Source organism: Cryptomeria japonica, chromosome 10 (assembly GCF_030272615.1).
Source record: "Cryptomeria japonica chromosome 10, Sugi_1.0, whole genome shotgun sequence".
NCBI lineage: Eukaryota > Viridiplantae > Streptophyta > Pinopsida > Cupressales > Cupressaceae > Cryptomeria > Cryptomeria japonica.
The window spans coordinates 95,644,220-95,664,613 of NC_081414.1; the positions used below are offsets into that span (position 1 = coordinate 95,644,220).

The 20,394-nt window shown below is 37.9% G+C and overlaps 1 protein-coding gene across 2 annotated transcripts in view; it reads left to right on the forward strand.

Moving 5' to 3' along the window:
• LOC131052596 (mediator of RNA polymerase II transcription subunit 27) overlaps positions 1–19,970 on the forward strand; it is a 37,795-nt gene extending 17,825 nt beyond the window's left edge. Inside the window, exons 2-7 of one of the 2 annotated variants that reach the window (XM_059212096.1) lie at positions 2,722–2,889; positions 4,777–5,275; positions 14,391–14,450; positions 14,592–14,660; positions 19,398–19,441; positions 19,539–19,970. In XM_059212096.1, the coding sequence (XP_059068079.1) occupies positions 2,722–2,889; positions 4,777–5,275; positions 14,391–14,450; positions 14,592–14,660; positions 19,398–19,441; positions 19,539–19,731 (1,033 nt within the window). In that variant the 3' untranslated portion in view covers positions 19,732–19,970. Of the gene's footprint in view, positions 1–2,717; positions 2,890–4,776; positions 5,276–14,390; positions 14,451–14,591; positions 14,661–19,397; positions 19,442–19,538 lie in introns of both variants that reach the window. The other variant, XM_057987183.2, reaches the window with a different exon arrangement.
• The last annotated feature ends 424 nt before the right edge of the window (positions 19,971–20,394 follow it).

A 20,394-nucleotide genomic window follows, 5' to 3' on the forward strand; every position in this document is an offset into this window, starting at 1 on the left:
AAATGTATATGTAATTCATATTATCATTTGTATGAAGAATACCCTATGATGCATATGTTGTGCGAATTGCCATGGTAGTGATATAAGGAAGTACAATAAGGGAGAATAGTGATGAGGTCCTCCTCTAGGTAACCCACCTCATGGTAGTTGACTGATGGTCCCATGAGGCCAAGGGGGTGTAGACAGAGTCCACGACACTTGGACTTAGAGGGGAAGGGTGTTCAGGACACCCTATTGTATCTTTCCAAACTCCATCATGGTTGATTATCGAGGGAATTTCAATCACAAGAGAAGGATAAGGATGGAAGTGATGAAGGAGAATGGTGATGTGATACCTCACTAGGTAGACCACCTCATGGTAGTTTGATCGGTGGTCCCATGAGGCCAAGAGGGCTCTAGCTTTCACTCTGCTCTTGGGCCTAGCATAGAGGATTTCTTGGACACCTTATTGTTTCTCCTTACTCCCCCTCTCTTATGGTTGAGTTCCAATAAGGAATTAGATATAACTATGGTTAAGTTAATGTTCTTGATCCTAGGTATAGAGAATTTATGTTTAATATCCTTTTTAGAAGATTTATATTATGATTTATATACATTTCAATGGTTTCCTAACCTATTGTAGGATCTCAATCAGGTACGCATCTTGTTCCATTTGTAGTTTTACATAAAATGGTGATTTAGGGCAAGAACTAGGGTTTTTACCATTGTTCCATGGTCGTTGGGGACGAGCTTCGGGGACGGGGGACAAAGGGAAAAAGTTTCGGGGATGGGTTTTGGGGACGAGGGGGACTTGGGCTTGGAGGGGGGGAAACACATTTCCGTGGAACACTGGTTTTTACAAAAAAAGTAGCAGCATGTTTATTCTATGAGTGTTTCGAAAGTCATTTCATATTGGGAATCATTTTGAACATTCCATAATCATTGCTTGAGGACAATCTATCTTGAGTGGGGCGGACTGTAATGTCCCCATTTTGGAATAGAATTTAATAATAAATAATAATATTAAAATAGAAAAGAATAAAAAATAAAATCTAAATTAAAATATAAAATAATATAATTAAATATAATTAAAATTTAATTAAGTTAATGAATGGTCAAAAGACATGGAAGGAAAAGTTGTGACTCCCTCAAACATGGGATATAAAATGGAGAAGAGAACCTCATTTTGAAGGGGATAATTTGGGAATCAGAAGTGCAAATCTGATTTAAATAAGATGTGCAGATCTGATTGTGAAAGGTTGTGTCCCTTTCAAAGGGCAGAAGTAATGAAGAGTTGCACTCTTTCAAAGGGTGCTAATGGTGAAAGGGTGTGTCTCTTGCCAAAGGGCATCCATAATGAAGAGGTGTGACCTCTCCCTCACATTGAGAGATATAAAGGAAACGAGTCAAAAGCATCCAATGACATGATCATCAGATTAGATCAGAACTATTATTAAGTTACAGGAATTGGCAGCCTCCTAGTAGGGGACATTACATTTCCCCCATGGGGGCTCTATAAAAGGGGATGCCTTGGGAAGTGTTCCCCACTTTGGGGAGACACCACCCCACCCAAAAAAGAGATTGGGACAGGGAGGTGATGTTCTGTCTCCATCTCCTGGCTCCCCATCATCCTTGGATGGGTGAACATTACAAAAATGCCAGGGATGCCTTTCTGGATGGGGAAACATTACAAAAGCCTAGGGACACATGCCTTAGGTACACCGGAATACTCCCATGGAGGACAATGTAGTTCATCTTACTTCAGTGTTTGAAGTTGTAGCATGCATGGCTTTGTAGAGTAGGAGACTAAGTTGTAGAAGCAAGAGGCAGAGTGAGGAAGGCGCATGAGAGTGTTGTACACATGCTATCAAGTCTCACAATACTCTAGAGGCCTTGGGAAGCAAAACTGGCTGGTAAATCCTGCATAGAGATAGTGGCATGAGGAAATCCAGCATCACTCTTCTCCAGTTTTCCCACTTGGGTTTCTCCAGGGTTATCCCATGCATTAGTTTTGCTTCTCTTACATGCTTCATTTCTTGCTTTCAATTCATACATGAAATTACCTACAACAATTACAGCACTCAAGCATCATGATTTGAAGACAATTTATTGTTTTCTGAGGACAGTAACCACAATTTACTGAGACAGTTAGCAAACGTGTTAAGATATGTGCTGATGTGTTACATATGAAATATGATAAATATCGTTGCCAATTATGAATTACTTATCTGCCTCTTTAAAATTTAGTTTTATGATACCAGCATGGGTTTTGACTGTTTAAGGGCTAGTTTATCTGATCCCATTTATAGGGGTATATATACAAATGGCCTTGAAGTAAGATGACAAATAATAGTTAGTAATCTAGATGGAAATTATATTTTTTCTCATGCGTGAACTGGGTTTGGTGCTCCTAATGGATGATTTGTAATCGAAATACTTTCTCGATAGTGATCTGTTTTGGAGTATTCAAGTAGTTCATCCTATTTCTCAGGAGCAATGGGTTTTGTGTGAACTGCAATTGGATGTTGTTTTCAGTGATGGATATTGTTTCTATCAATATTCTTAACTTTTGGTACTAAAATTGTTCCCATTTTGCAGTATACCATTGTTCATGCTCACTGTTTTCCAAAAAAAATCAGTTTGTGAGCTGTTTGAAAGTAATTTAAGTTTATATTTTATGTATTTTGTTCATTGCTCAAAGTATGTGGTGATAATTTCTTTTTCCATTTTTGTGGTAGGAAGGACGTTGGAGGCTTCAGGAGTTATGATTGGAGCCTTACAAAGGCTGCAAGAAAGTCCTTCTTGGGGTTTGCATATGCCTCTTGTTTGCCCTGATGGTGCTGTTGTTGCATATGCCTGGAAGCGTCAGCTTGCAGGTCAAGCTGCTGCATCAGCTGTAGATAGGACCAGGCAAGTCTTTCTTCAACTATATTGGTAGATCATCTTGTGCTGCATCCTCCTCCAGGCACTTTTATGTATTTAGAAAAGAACAAAGAGTTGAAAGTTGATGTAATGTCCCTTATTATGTTTTTTCCAACTCTGTCTTATAATTATTCTTATGTTTCCTATAGTTTGCAAATTTGCCTTGAACCTGATTAATTTCAACAAACCTTTGGTATCACACCTATGTCTGATTATAATATTCCAGAGAGAATTGACTGCTGAATCAATGGTATATGGTGATATTTATGAATACTATGTTCACTTTGACACAATTGTGTTCTTGATCCTTTTATTCTTAAGTTTCACAGTGCCTGATCTGTTCTTATTATACCATACGAAGGTTGAAGGAGAGTCTATGCTTCAATATGTTACTGTGCCTGAAAAACCTTTGGTTACATGTGATATAACCCAAAGTTCTGATCTGCGATCAGAATTCTAATTGTTGTCTTTATGTCTTCTTTTTGACTTCTGCAATCTAGAGGTTGTGTCTGATATTTCTGCTCCTAACTCCTGCGTACTCACCTTGTACTAGATGGGAAGATTCCTTCCTTCTTCCTCTGCTTTTAGGGTCCTTGAGCGCTACCAATGTGGGGTATAAAGAAATAACTCCTATGCTTTTGAAGAAGTAGTGATTGCCTTTAAACATCCCCACGATGAGGCATGATGTGAGAAGTTGTGATTGCCTTTAAATATCCTCCTTGCACTAACTGATTCATGCCTCTTCATTATGTCTTAATTAGCTGATTAACTAATGCAGATCAGGCTTTATCCCTTCCTAATCACCTTTTAATCAAGCTGATGTGTTTTTCCTTGATATCCTTAATGAATGTATAACTATTATTTTATGGATCGTACCACATTCCTTAATACACTTAAATCGTTATTTCTTATTTCTCTTTACTTTATCTTAATCATCCTTATCGACCATTTAATCCTAATTGCCTCCTCTGCAAAGATTGTTGTTCTTCGTTAATGGCTCCATACACAAGTGTCATGATGCTCGAAAGAAACCCTTGTCGATTTTACCGTAATTCCTTCCTCTATTCCTAGTCATTGTTTAGCTTGTAATTTCGTTGCTCCATAGATATGCTGTTTTGGTCTTCAGAACTGGACTGCGTATCAAATATCAAAGAGAGGATATTTTGTTTGATCAACACTATAGTTGCTGGATTAATATAATGCCAAATTGGTTGGTTCTGTCCTTGCATTGATTGTATAACCTTGTTCTTTGTAATCAGAAACAACTAGCTTCACACATCGACACAAGTAATGAATTCCAAGCTGTGTGATGGTTACTACGGAAGCTTCAGGGTATATTATGCCTAAATCATTACCACTGAGTATATCACACGATTTCTATGGTTACAACAGCACACACATAATGAATCTATTCTTTTATTAGTACGATACTTCTTCCCCTGATCAATAAATATCATTGTCGTGTCTTCTAATGTTATATTTCGATACTCATTTGAGCACCCACATAGAACGCCTTCAATAATTGGTATTGGTTTATGATTTCTCCATCTTCTACAACTAAGGTAATTTCGTTTGATACCATTACCACAGTCTTGTGCTTCAGAAACCTTTTCTTCAATTCATCAAACTGCAAGCTTTCTCGGTAAGCTAATGCAATATCGTCGGAGTCAATTTTTGATAGTCTTGTTTGGGGACATCACAGTCGACACTAAATATTGATGGTTGAAAGGTCAAAAAAACATAAATCTAATACCTATTTAAACTTCTCTATACTTTTAGGTTTCTTTTTTTAAATTAGTTTTTTACTTTCATGGTTTTCTAGCTAGAATTCACTGTACCATTTACAATGCTGAAAAAGTGCCAATGCTTTTACAGATTAGCTCTTAAAGCTTTTACAGATCAGAAGAGACGTTTCTTTCCTCACCTTGAAGAACATACACTAGGGAATGATTCAGATGGTGAAATCCATTCTACGAAGAGGCCTTGCACTTCTCTACTGGGAATAAGGAATAGAAAACAAGATATAGTTAATGAATCAGATCAGGAACTGAGTCTTTCTGATGTGTTAAAGTGTGTTGATGCCGATGCACCTGCCATGAAAATATCCATATATCAACGGTTGGAATGGTTCAAAAAAGCTTCTTCACTTGCATTAAAGGGTAATAGTTTTTTAGAGTTGAGCAAGCAAGAACAGAGTCAACCATTGGCTAAACTAGGCACACAAACAGGAGGGCAAACAATTTCAGGTTCAGTGCCCCTAGATCAGATTTCAGTTTTGGATGTGTACGTTCCCTCAGTTTTCAGAGCTATCATATCACTTACACCTGCAGGTTCTACCATTCCTGATGCTGTAGCTTTCTTCTCTCCAGATGAGGTAATTAGTTTGAACCTTATTGTATAGCTTTTAAACTGTATTTTGAAATTTAAATGGTTTTTAATTTTTTTCCGTTGTTAGCATGTAAAATATGAGGTCAAACTTGGTGAAGGTGGGGTAAAAGTAAATATGGACAAGTAGATGGCCAGATGGTTATGCTTTTTGAAGGTTCTTTACTGTGTGTTGTATATTTTAATTAAGTGTACTATTGTTCTTTATTAATCATCGTTTGCGGCGAATTTTTACACACCGTACTTTTTTTCCTCCCTAATTGAGATGTATATCAAATTGTTAAGCAAAATTTGTAAATGCATTGGCTGCATGTTTCTATGCTATTAAAGAAAAGGTGTTTTTGCCATGTATAATTTTTTAAGAACAGCCATATACAAAGGATTGTGGAGCAAATTTGGGAACACAGCAGTTACTAAGTTCTGAATCACTATAAGCTGCATGCTCTCTAACCATCCTTTTTATACTGTGATTATTATGTGGTCCCATGATCTGTTTTGAACAAAGTGTAAATGTCTTCTTTCTAAATGCATAATGAAGATAACTATGATATTCGTTTACTGATGCCTTCAGGGGCAGGAGACCCACTGAAGGGCAGCCTAATCCTGTAACCTAGTTACACTACACATACACAGCATTGAAAGATGGAAGCATTACTCTATTATTTCAGAACATGTTACAGAAATGTAGAGGTCTCCCTCTTACAGATGCCTACACCACCAACCAACCAGCTGACCAGCCCACCTTACAATAATCTCAAAACCAATAAAATAATGGTTTTGATCAGTCATAAACACCTGGCAGTTCCCATTCCATGACTTGTGCATTTCTAAAATGAAACTAGGGTGTTACAATCAGGATCACGGTGACTCTTGGCTTTATCCTCATGAAAATAACAGTTATCTTGCCAAGTGTTGTGGTGCTGCACGATTGAAACTCCTTTCAGCAGGGTGCACCAACCAATCTGAACAGATGTGCAATGCATGGATTCTGTCAGATGAGGTAACCAGCCCACTGGATAGGCTTGCACTTGCACAAGCAGGTGTGCACAAGACATACTAAATAGTTTTGCTTGGAGTGAGCAGTCAACCAACTTCTGCTGAAGATTTGTGTTGAGAGTGAAACACAGTTGAAGTGTGTAGAAGTTAGAAATAAGTGTGCTTCGCTACCAGTAACTGTTGTGTGCCCCAGAGACTTATGTTCATGCTTGTGCAGGCGATTGGGAACCTAGAGCACACCTGGCATGGCAACAAAAAATGGCACAAATGTTTTGTGGCAGTCAGAAGTCTGTGTGAAGACTTCTATGCCATAGGTAGGCATCTGAGACTGGTGCAATCCAATCTGCACAGTCTGCAGGGCTTGTGCCATGGCAGAAAGACCACTGTGTAACTTTATAGGTGCAAATCTAAGTTACTGAATCGCTGGAAAACTAGGTTGATTCTGGGTACAAAACATCCCAGAATCAGAGTCTGCATGGATTTGGTGTGGAATCGATTAGGGTTTGGAATTTTTGTCCTTAGGTTTTGCTGACCTTTTGACCTTTGAGAAACCTTGAATTCTTCATTCCCGAAAAATAAAAACCATTCCAAATAAGAACCTTGCCTTGTTTCGCCGTTTCGTTTCACATGAAAACTATGAATTGAAATTTATTATTTAAACAGTTTCATTGCCTTCCATTTGTCCAGGTTTCTCTTTACCTAACATGCCATAGCATGACCGATGACAGAATAATAAATGTATAACTGTATTATAGCTATTTACATATGATGATATGTCAAAATGAAAAAAACAACCAAATACAATCCACAAATTCTTCTTTTCATAACTAGTGTAAATTTTTCAAGCCTTTTAAGTAGAAGGTAAGTTAGTATCAAAATGATTCTTCATAAGTGTCTTTGTTTTACTCCATTGCATCCATTTATGCTGCTTCAGTTGCTCCTCTCTCCAATTATGCAATATCTTCGTCAGCAAGGAGGATATCTTGTTAATTGACAATCCATTCACTGTAAGGATCGATCTCATCCAAGTTGATGGAACTATGTGAAATGCCTTACACTTTTCTAGTTCGAAGGCAACGGTTGTACTGAACAAAGACAAGATCATCGAGTTTTCTTGGGTCAACCTATTTCTCTTCTTCATATGATGATACTTCTTTGATGATTTGATCAACTTTGAATCCTTAAAAATTCTCTTCTCAAATTGTCTTCATGCTATGTTGATGCTCTGTTGGGTGAAGTGGGAAAATAAGATTAAAAATGACAAACAAAAGTTGAAATTTCACATAAAAATGTGCAGCTGTTATGTCCAAGTGTTGGAAGAGTCCAAGTTTAGGAAGAGTTCAAGCTTGAGACTTGCTGAGCCTTGGAGCAAGACTTGGCCAAATGCTCTCCAAGACTAAGCCAAATTCAACACGCAAGTCTGGTTGACTTGGCATGGTCAGCTCTAGGACTTGCGAGTTTGGCAAGTCTTGTAGAATACTTGTCGAGTCTTGAAACTATGGGAACTGCAAATAAAACTTGTAATATAAATGCTGATCGTGACTACCAAGTTGGAAACTTTGCAAAAAAATCTTACATGCAAATCTATTTAGAATTCACTATGACAGAAGCAGCAACATTGTTCTTATGTGTTTGTCAGATAGGGAAAATGATAGCAACACTAATATACAAACTGGAAAATGATTTTCAGAATTACCACTTTCCCTAGTCAACTTGCAAGTGAACAATGATGGATGTTGTGCAATATGGCCACTGATAAGGCACTCTAAATGATCTACTAATGCTTTTAAAGCCAGGTACAACATTATTAATATCTGGAACAACACCACTTAGAATGCTGGAACAGCAACTTATATGACTGGTATAACCTTTTGAAGACTTGTATAGCACCTTATGTGACTGATGTAGTCGTCCAAAATGTTTGAACGACACCTTATACAATTGGTATAACCTTCTGATGACTGGTACAATTCCTTATATGACTGATGTAACACTGGATAATCGTTGGTGGCTGGAAATTATGTAAACCAGCAGCTATAGATTGCAGTGTTCGGATTTGCTGATTCTCCTCCAAAGATAGTGCTCAGCTATGGTTGAATGTAATTGTCATAAGCAATTCAGATCTGACACTTTCAAATGCACATTAACTCTCCAAAGTCAAGAAAACCTGAAACCTTCAAATATGATGGACAACACTACAGTGACACTGTAACAGCAACATATAACCTGTCAAAGGATGAAATCTTAAACAAATCACTATAGCGACACTGTTGCAGCAACATGCAAACTTGAGAAATGTCCTCAAATCTTCATACATTAGCACATTTGTGATCAATGATTGGAATCTTCCAAAATGGGAAACAAGGGTTTTCAGCTTTGATCTCAACTGTGGAATCCAAGAAGATTTTTATCCTCTCAAACCCCAAACAAATCAAGGGTTTTCGTCCTTGGATGCCAAAATTCAAATGCCAAAGCACACAATGAAAAATAAGATCTTGGTTCAAAACATCATTCACATGTTGGCATAATTCTCTATTTTTTGGCTTTGTTAACATCGATATTTGCCTCTTAAAAAAATCATTAAAATGATGTGCACCATGAAAGTTTGTGTTGTTTTGAAAGTCGTACTTTGGGTTTCCTTCCTTGGATGCCAAAACTCAAATGCCAAAGCTCAGAATTGATGTGTTACCATACTTGCATTTGCATTTGAGTGGTGCTGTTTGTTAGCCATAGCATTCTCCACTTCAGCCTTTCTTTGCACAACTTTTCTTTTTTTGTACATGGGTCTGGGTGCACAGCCTTCTTTGCTTAGGATTGAATAACAACCAATACTTTATTATGCCATACATCAATCATGTTGACATTGGCCTTTTGCTTCAAACATCCAATGTCTTCATGGTCTCTAGGTCCATACCATTTGCACAATAATTGCACTGACTTGCTTGTTCTCGTAGTCTCATGCAAAGTGTCCCCATTCATTATAGTGTCAACATTGTATGATCGGATGTTCTTTGGGCTTGTACTATATTTATTTAGACCTCTTTGTCTTTGGTAATCGCCTAGAGATGCATTTTGTGGCTTCAATGAAGTGGACTGCTCTCTCGGTGTGAAGAGTACTTGTGTACTCCTGGTTTTCAAATTATACGGGCAGTCTTTTATTGAATGACCCATAACTGGGCAAATCTCACAAAACATTTTTCTAGGACAGTTACCTTTATTGTGACCTTCACATTTGCACTCAATACACAATAATTCACAGTGAACCACGGGGACGCGTCCCCCCCCTTTTTGGGCGCGTCCCCCCGTCAGAAACGTCTCAGGGACGGGGGGACGGGGACGCGACGTCCCCCGCCGTCCCGCCACCGCCACCCAAACGCCGCCGGGATGCGGAGACGTCCCCGCGTCCCCGCGTCTCCCAGGGAGATGTGGAGACGTGGAGACGTCTCCTTGGGAGACGTTTGGGCGTCTCCCAAAGAGACATGGAGACGCCTCCACGTCTCCTTGGGAGACGTTTGGGCGTCTCCCCGTCCTTCAAGAGACGTGCAGACGTCTCTCCAAGGACGGGGAGACGCCCAGACGTCTCCTGTCGCCCCCACTTATATGCAATGTTTAAAATTAAAATTTTAAAAAAAAGTGAGTTTATAAGTTTTTGGAGGGTTAAGGGGTAACTCTAATTGGATGTGGGCCAATAGAAAAATAACACCCGACGCCTTTAGAAAATAATAAAAGTATTTTTGGCCTCGTGGGGTGCTGCCCCTCGACCCCGCCCTGTATCGCGACAGGGAACGCGCAAGGGGCGCTGCCCCTTGACCCCGCAAGGGGCGATGCCCCTTGACCCCAACTTGGGGGCGCTGCCCCCAAACCCCCGTTGAAAAATATAGGGGGAAACCGCGCCGATAGAAGTAGGGAAAATCTAACCTTCGAGTTTGATTAGGCTCCATATAACAACACAACTTAGAAATCTTGGTATTTAGATTTAGTATTTCAAATTTCCTATAGTCTCATTTCAAATGTAATTCTTACACTGTAATACTGTCATACATCTTTTCAAAACTAGTTTTTCAAGTACTATATGTATATGTACAAGTATATGAGCACCACCACCCCGCCACCCCCCCGCCGCCGTCCCCCCGCCGTCCCCCCGCCGTCCCCAAATTTATGCCCTTGGTCCCCCTGTCCCGGAAACGCGTCCCCCCCGTCCCCCCGTCCCCCCGTCCCCAACGCCCGTGGAACACTGAATTAATTCACTAGTTTCTCTAATGGTTACTTTCTCCGCCTTCAATTCTTTCATTATTCAAAGCATGTCTCTTTGATGCATTTGTACCATATTCTTGATTCATTGTCACTATTGTCACTTGAACTTCCATCTTCCTCATTTTTTCTTTTACTATGTGAGGACATTTTATCTTCACTTTCTATGTCCTTTGTCCAATTGTACGCTTCTAAATAGGAAGAGGTTGGTACTACCTTCACCTTTTTTCTTAATGATAGAAGTAGACCTTCGATGAACCATGTTTTCTTGAGACCATCCGCTGATTCTTTTTCTAACTATACAAGCAATTCTTTAAATCTGTGATTGCAAGCTCTCATGTTTTCATGCTTCTCTTGCTTTGTGTCGTAGATTTTTTGTACATTCTCATTGTCACGTTAGAGAAGTTTGAATTCTTTTTAGAATGCTTCCCCTAACACGTCCCATATAGTTTTTAAGTCTGCTTTGAGTTTTGTGTACCTATCTATCACTATACCCCTCAAGGTTGCTGGAAATTATCTCAACCAGTAGGATCTATCATCTTGGCGATTGATTATCTGTATTGTTTCACAAGTTCTACAATTAGTATAGGATCTTCTGATTCGTTACTTGTGATTTTTTGGAGTTTCCACCTCTCCATGTTTGGTTTTGCTAGGGGAGTCATCATTTTTCTTCCTTGATGCAAATTTCATGATTGCAACTTGGTTGGGCAGTTTTGACTTGTATGTTTTGGTGCTTCTCTTGCACTCTTGACCACATAAGTATCCTCTATTTGTCTTGTCTCAACGTTTTACATGCTCAATTTGCCCTCAAAATCTTTCTTGTGCTTGCTTTGTCCCGAAGTTTGATGCTTAGATGCTCCAACTACCAACTCTTTGGTAAGTAGTAATTTTTCAATGTGTCAGATGTTTTCATATGTTTTTGATGGTGAGTCTGTGGGCTCTCCTTCCCACTCTTCTTTCTTTGGTGGTGATTGTACTGATGATTTCTTGAATTGATTAGAAAGGTCCACATTTGTTTGTCTAGGAGTGGCAAGTGCCTTTCTAGTTCTTCCCACCTTGCCTTTTTGTATCTCCTTGTTGTGGAAATATTTTTCTCTTCCCAACCATGACTCTGATTTATGCTTCAACTTTTACTTTGTTCTCCAGAGGGCTCTGAGTTAGGAATCGTACAACTACATTTTCTTCAGCTGTTTCTTGTAATCATTTTCTTCATTCCCTTTTCTCTATGATCCCTAAAGATTGCTTGACCTCTTGGTCTTGACCACTTTGTGGTCTCTTCTCGCCTTTATTGGGGTCTAAGGGCATGCATCTCTTGTTTTGGTCTTGATTTTTTTTTTGGCAACGATGCCAAATGTTTACTTCTCTATGTGATAAAATGAATACATGAATTGATAATAGAGACGGCAATGCATACCAGATACAAGAGTAATGTATATCTTTATTCGCACATGAAATTATTGTAGAAAAAGATGAGATGGTCAGCCAAGGATCAAAGTTGATTCAATCAGATCATACTGCTTTCCTTGACAATACACAATCTATTTAAAGGACTTGATGATTGCCAAGAGAAACACAACTGTTGACCAACCGATGCTTATAGCTACCCAAAGTTGACAAACAATTAATACATAGTCAGATAACTCTTTATTGAAACATAATAATAGTCATTGTACGCTAACTACACTCTCTATGGTGACATCTTGGGTTTGGTTTAAATTTAGATAGTTTGTCCACAATTACTCTTGCAAATTGCCTCATTGTAGACACCTTATTACAAGCTTCTTGTGGGCTGCCTTAGTTTGGCGATTGTTTGCAACCAATACCTTCCTATTGGAGATACCTTATCTAACTACTCCAAAGTACAAACAAAACACTAATATTTTGATGTGCATCACCTCAACTTTGATGGTTTGTACACAACACTCCTTTCTCTTAGGCTGGGGTCCCATGGAGGGGGGCTTTCTAAAAACTAGAGCGGGTGCTGCAGAGATTTTTTAGGAATTTTTTTAAAGCGGGTGGTCCCATGAAATGTGTAGCACAATTCTGCTTAAAAATTTAAGCCCCTAAATTGAAGGAAGCTAGTGGTCCCATGAGCAGCAGTGAAAAATGAAATAATTTGTTTTTTCTATTTTCCCTCTAAAATTTTTGGTGGAACTCATCTCAACTTTTTTCTGATTGCCAAGTGCCAAATAAAATTCCTAAGTTGGTGGGGCAATTTCTAGCCCCACCCCATTTTCACCCGCTTAAAAATGGAAGCCTAAAAAGTAGGAGCTTCTATTTTTTAGGAGCAGATTCCAAATAATCCTGTAGCCCAAAAAAAAACTCCATGGGACCACCTCTTCCTTAAAATTAGAGCTTAAGCCCCTCCCATGGGATCCCTTCCTTAGTAAGCTTTATTTATGAATCCTACCTCATGACTCTTGAATCTTTGGCTAGGTCAGCATTCAAGTTGTGATGGGGATCTTCCAACCACTCTACATGATGTTATCCTTCCTCATCAAACTCATCTATAAAATTGCTTAGATAAACCATGCTCTGATACCTTCTAATTAGGGTCCAATGAAGGATAATCTAACCATGTAACCAAACAAAAAAACTCGTAACAACTCAATGGATTAATAAGAAACAATTCTTATTTCATTATAGTTACAACAAAATTACAATCTGCCACAATGGGCTCCCAACATGCTTGGCCCCAACTATTTAATTACACTCTGCAAATTACTCAATTCAAAAGATATTGCAATACAAAGCCATGTTCTATTTGCTTCTACTTTCTTTGCTGCTTTCTAATGATCTCCAAGGCTGTTTATATTGGCTTTTAGTTAGTCAAAAGGTTGTGCAAAGTTCAATTCCCTAGGAAACACATAGGTGCATCTTTTGGGATGAATGCAACAATGCTAGATCAATGCATCTTGGTGTGATCCATACCATAAGGTCTTCTGCGCCAAATGTACCTTGTAATGCATTCATTAGTTGTTGCGAGCTATGAGAAGTTGGCGCAAACTTTGAACAATGCAATTGGATATCAATTTGCTATTTTGTTGTGCTTGGTGAATGGCCAAAAATTCATGCATGCCTCTGCGGTGATCAGAATCTCTTGAGATTTGAATATGTTGTTGAAGCATCCCGGATGAACACATGTTTCCAATCACAAGGTGAAATATATAGATGCAGTGAAAGTGGTAAGATCTTTGATGACTGTCAGATGAGAAAGAAACCTGCAAACAAAACAAACGAGGATATATTTTTGGTTGAATACAACATTGCTCTTACACTTTGGGAAGCTCCTGCATTAGGCCTATCGTACCTTTTATCACCCTGCCCATGATAACTTTTCTAGGGTTCATTTTAGGTTTTCTAATCATAATTTAATTAATAATAACCTAGCTGAGGATGATGCCAATGACAGTTTGGTTTAATGATGAATTGACATTTGATATTCATCCTCTAATTGCCACATGCACAAGAGAGAGTGGCTTGTTGGAAAGATGCCCATTTGGCTCACAAGTCATAGCCTGATTGGCATTATGTCTTTGAGCTGAGATAATGTTAGATGAACTCTTAGAAAAATTTCAACTAGTCACTCCATCCCTGATTAGTCAATTTTGGGTATATGGAACACTGACCAATTAATTCAAGCAGTGCTTTTACACAGTAGCTTTAAAATTTCAGTCAGGTTGCTTTTTTTTATTATATTGATGTAAATGATTAATGGGAGTGATGTTTAATTGGACCATCATATACAACTTGGTGGTAATTTATTCCCCTTTAATTTTTGTTAGGTGTTACTTGTTAAAGATCTCAGCTAAAATGTATTTTTAGAGTTATCTAATCTTTTGAAACATTTTGTCAAGGTTGGAAGCTATATGCATGCAAGAGGAGTGTCAATTCATAATATTTACCAACAAATGTCGGTATGTAAATACAGATTTGTTTAATGGATTTTGGAAGAATTTATTTCTCTTCATGCTATTTCATCTTATGATGAAGTACTCATATTGTAGGTTTTGTTTCTTTAAAATGCCCATCATGTTTTGTTTTTGATATGGATGCAGAAATATGGAGAAAAGGTTTTGCAATATTTTGTTCGTGTTCGCCCACAATCATCTTTGGATCTTCTTTTGGTAATCAATTTATGTTATTCTTTACATTCTATAGGATGAAATCCTAGTAGATTTAAACGACATAGGGTAATTTCAACTGATTATAAGTTTTCCTTTATTTTACTAGTGTTCTTTGGGAATGGTCCCTAGTGTTAAAGCACATGTTTGGTATGTTTTGAGGATGGGGCATTCTTGTCCTCCACACCCCCCCTTATACCGTCAAGTTTTCCCTTTCCCTGCTTTTTTATGAATGTGGGATATCCCCTATTATTTTAACAGTGGATGCCTTTTCTTCCTTGGGATGTTAAGGCATTGCATACCCCAAAAGAGTGCAACATTTGAATAAATCAATTGAATGTCATAGTGAACACCCTCTAAAGTGATTCTCCACCGACAAATCCATAACCTAATGTGTAGTGGTTGTTATGGAGGCAGGCTTATCCTTTTTCCAATGCACAATATGTTCCTTGTTAAGCAATTTGCGTTTGCTCATTGGATTCAATATCCAGTGGTATCTAGTGGCATTGTTCTTGACAGTGCCAAAGGCAGCAACAATGTGGTGCTCCACCATGTGGTTCAAGAAGTCGCATGTTTCTGTCTCTGATTGTTAGTGGTGGTGTTTCTCCTTTACTGCTATCGGGTGGTGGTAGAGGGTTTTACTTCCTTGACAAAACCTTTGTGGCTCAACACACATGAAACCTCCTTGGTTCCTTGCACAGGTGCCTCCACTGTATTGCACTAGTATCCGTGCTTACTCCTTTAGATGGCATTCTTTCTTTACCATTTTCTTTAATCACAAGAAAGAAATAGTGTTTGTTCAATTTTCTTTTTTCTCCACTGAAATCTGCTTGCTTGTTTTCGCGTTTGCCATTTGTCTCCAATTAGGCTTCCCAAAATAAGACCTGTTGGATTTGTTTTTTTTTTAGCTTCAATGTTATAAAATGCAATGTTCACAGGGACACATCTCCCTTAAAAAAGGCATTCCGAAGATGGGGATGTCCATGAGACTGCAAGAATCCAAGGAAACATCACTCCTTTGTACCCCACTACCATCACCAAGAAAGATTTGTCCTTGACATACCTCCCTCAAATGGGACGTTTTTTGGTTATCTCTAGGACCCTCAGGAAACCTAGCTATGTCTCTTGAATGATCAAGAAACTTGCAGATATCTCCCGTATTTGGCACTTCAAAAAGTAATTTAGAAAAAGAAGATTTTTAGAAAATTTGGGCTACTAACTCTAATCGTAATAGTCACATGGGACTCACCTACATCCCAAACACTCAAAAAGTATATAAAAACTGCATATTCCTCATCATTTAGACTAGTCATTTTTTTTCAGCTTCACTGTTAGTTCTCTGAAGAATGAAGATTTGGTGAGAAACATTGAAAAATTGAGGACTTGGTGTTGGAGAAATATCCCTAGACCTCGCAACGAGTGCTGCCCCTTGAACTTGCTAGGGCATTGCCCCTATGCCTCTATAAGGATTGCTGCTCCTCGATTGCTCTACATCCAGACCTCTTCCACATGCTGCTCTTGGCCATCCCCAAATCAAGGCCCTTGATACTCCCATCCCCAAAACCCATTCTTCCATCTCTGCATTATGAAACTCTGTAGAACTATGAAAAAACTTTAGGCCTCTATTTTCCATATATTGAACAATTACTATTTTGAGTTTTCTTAACGACACTGTCATCTAGCCTTTCCATATATTAAAACTAATTCATTGCTATCAAAATGTTGTAATTCAAAAGATATAATTGAAGACATGTTTTATAGTACCATATTTTAGTTGATTTTCAAAATGTACTATTCTAGGCCTATATAGCTGTTCACTGTGTTACTTTTTACCATACTATTATATGTTGGATTTATCATGGGAGTCATTTTTCAAACTTTTTAATACTTTTTATGGTAAGCTAGAGCTCATTTATCAAATTATCAATGAATAATTAAATAAACTTGTACAAAGCTAGGGCTTCTGGAACCTTTTGAAACATGTTTTGCCAGTTTCTATATTCTGTTATATAGGTTGATGGAGGTGTATGGCACACTAATTTATATGGTTATGGATCACATATGGAGCAGTTTGAATCTGTTTGTATGGTGAGATTGCTTTGAAGGTTTGAGAATTCTTTTTGGAATATGCATTTTGGTGTGATTTGAAATTAATTTGTAAGGCCATGTCACTAATTGTTAGATGTCATTCTTAGGGTCCAAATGTTGTCCCTAGCATCTTGATGACCCAAGACTGGTCAGCTTGCACCATTTGGTGCATGACAAATAAATTTTTTTTGAGGAAAACAAAGCTATAAGCCCCAAAAAATCCAAAACGGGGAGGGTTGTAATTGCAAATTTATCACATTGTACTTGTGAAAATTTCAGTCTAATTTAGTTTAGATTTGACAAACTTCTGGATTAAACTGTTTGCAATATTTTTCGTCATCAATATTTTGGATCATACTTCATGATCCATCATTAGGATGAAATAGTGAGACCAGAAATGAGAGGATGCTACCATTTTCTCATTTTTGCTCTCTAGCTATTTTATCTTAATGATAGATTGTGAACTATGATCTGAAATGTTGATGATAAAAAAATACTGCACACAGTTTAATTTAGAAGTTTATCAAATCTAGCATTAAGCATTATGGACTGTGGAATTTACATGACTCTAATTCATTTAGTTTTTTAATAATTGCCCCCTTTTGCATCCCAAAAATTTGGGAAGTTTTTTGCCATCTCTGGAATGGTGTCTCCATGTCCTCCCTTTCTTGGAAATTCAGAGACACTGAAATCAATTACAATTTCTCCCGGGGAAAATGTATGAAACTATATTTAGATGGATGGGATGTAAATATTACAAGCATATTCAGGAAGAGATCTGCTACAGGTGGGTTTGCCTCAACACACCTCTACTGTAATGTCCCCTTTTGGGAGGACACTATATCTGCCCAGTATACTTGTAGAATTATTGCAGGTTATGTATTTTCAGTCTGCTGTGGTAATTTGGACAGAGTCAATTCAATGTTGTTTCCCTCTTTAAATGTACAGGTCTGCTGTTTATATCAATCTGATCTGCTGCCTATACTCAGATATATATATGTGTGTGAGAATCCTTTCTATTCCATCAGGTCTGATTCTCTGGTTATTCATTTAATGTTTCCTTTTCTTTTCCTTTGATGCCTGCTTTATTATTGTTTGCAGATTTGTATTTGTGTTCTGATCTCTTTGATAAATGTTCATATCATTCTTCCAGATTTTCTAATAATTCTGATTTAGGCCTGCTCCTAATCTGCTTCTAATGCTTCGGATATTTTGTTCTGTATCATGAATCCTTCCTTCTCAAATGAAAACTTCTCCACTTTATATCCTCCAATGTGAGGGAGAGTCACACCTCTTCTTAAGGGTCACAACCTTTCACAATTACCAACCTTCAAAAGGGTCACAACCTTTCATCATTGCTGCCCCTTTGAAAGAGTCATTTCCTTATCTTCTTCCCATTAATCATTCCTTAATTCCTTTGCTCCCTTCTTTTTGCTCCCAATCCATTTTGAGTCAAAAAGTGGGCCTAACCTCAATTATTCTACTCCTAATCCATTTCGAGTTAGAAAGTGGGCCTAACCACAATCCTTCTACTCCTAATCCATTTCAAGCCAGAAAGTAGGCCTAACCCCAATCTTTCTACTCCAATTCCAATTTGAGCCAGAAAGTGGGCCTAACCCCAATAATTATAATGGCATTTGAATTTTTGATATTCATAGTATGATACTTCATCATCGATCGATGATATTATGATAGTGATAAAGATAATTGTCTAAGTTGTCGTTTTTGGTCTCCACTTCCAAATGCCCTCATCGTAATCAAATTTCTTATATGAGTAGATCCCAATGACTAGTGGGGGTCTAGGAGTGGAGATTCAAAAGAAGCCGAGGGGTGACACCCCTTATGGGGGTTTGGGGGCAATGCCCTCAGCAGGGTTGAGGGGCAGCGCACCTCTTGGGGGTATGGGGGCAACTCCTCCAATGGGGTTGAGGGGCAGCACCCCTGCCACCAAGCTGAAATTATTTCGCACCATTTCACAATTTAATCACTTAAGAGAGAAACTAGGTATTTGGCACCTTTTTATGAAGAATATTTGCTCTCAAGTGTTATGTGAGGAAGCGTGAGAAGCGTTCATGCATTTATATTGCAAAATCCTGACTTTTTTGACTATTGTTTCCAGTTTTTTGGCATTATTTTTTTGTGTTTCACATTTTAATGTGTCTGCTGGGTTTTTTTGTCAAACTAACCTTTTTTTGACGAGTACTTGCCAAAAAATCAGCGAGTATTCGTCAAAAACTCGGTGAATTTTCTGGCGACTAAACATGGGAAAAAATCGTTTTGTATTTTACTTGGTGAGTATGCCATCTATGATTGAAATTGCATGGACAAACCTGAAGAAGGATGATAATTGACAATTCCACTACCATCTTTTGAATTGAACTTAGAGTCACTTTCAGCTTTCTGTAATGTATCTATTACTTTTGCACTTTTTGTCTCAGGACATTTTGTAATCTGACGTAGCAGGAAGTCTGATCTGGTCTTATTGTAGCTACTCTTTTATAATTTAATTTATACAAATCTCCTTTTGCTGATAAATATATTGAAAAACAAAATGCATGGTATGATTTTGATATTAATATTGCTCAGATGAGAAAGGGTTCTCAAAATTTTACTGATTTGTGGCCCTGGGGTTCAATGGATCTATATTTACAGCGCTGGTTAAATACATATCAATCACTGTTTACAAAACCTTGCAGGTAAGTTTGTGTAAGAATTATTCATTTTGCAGTTAAGTATAGTCAACAAAAAATAAGGAAAGTTGAACTTTGATGCTTTAATGTTATGCAACTGCAGTAAATGTGAGCGAATTTTAGCAATGGATCAAGTTTCAGCTTTATTGTTGCCGCCTGTGATTCGTCCACATCAAGATTTGCTTCTACACAAGAATCCTTCAAGTGTGTTGACAACAAATGCTAAAGATCCCAGTACGGATGTAGAAAAGGCATTCCATGTGGGCTGTTTAGTAGAAGAGGAGTATATTTTGTAAACTTAAACAAGTGAAGAACTAAATGTAGATTCTCTTGAGATAAAGGCAGCAAGGCCTTTTATCCATATTGTTCAATCCTTATGGTGAATGATCTGTGGAGGTTTCTTATGTAAATTTAAATCATTGATGAATATTGTATTTCATTTGACAATTGATTTATTTCTGTAAATAGGGCAATCTTTTTGGACACTGACCTTGATGATATAAGTACAGAACGTTTTGAATTTGTTTTCCTGAAATATGGGTACTTTTTATTGTTTAAAGAGGGGTATATTCCATCTTTGTTAAATTGTGGACATTGGATTATTGTGGAATGAAAGGTGAGGAAGGCCCTAGTGTTTGTTAGGAAGATAAATAGTCATCCTCCATGAACGCTCTTGGAGCTCCTCCTTCATTTGAATTAGTCAGATTGACAATTTTTGTCATCTTGGTAACTCCTTTTTGTAGTCTCTCCAAATTTGCCTTTGTAATAGACAATAGTGTGATTTAAATTATAAATATGAACTTTATGTTTATGTCTTGTTTGGTGGCATTGGTTGGGTGAGACTTTGAATTTCCTTTGTTCTTTCTTGCTCTCGAAAATGAGTCTCAATCCCTGTTTGGAATTGGTGCTCGTTGTGATTTATTTCTTAATGATTGTTTCAATGCATCTGGTTAATCTCT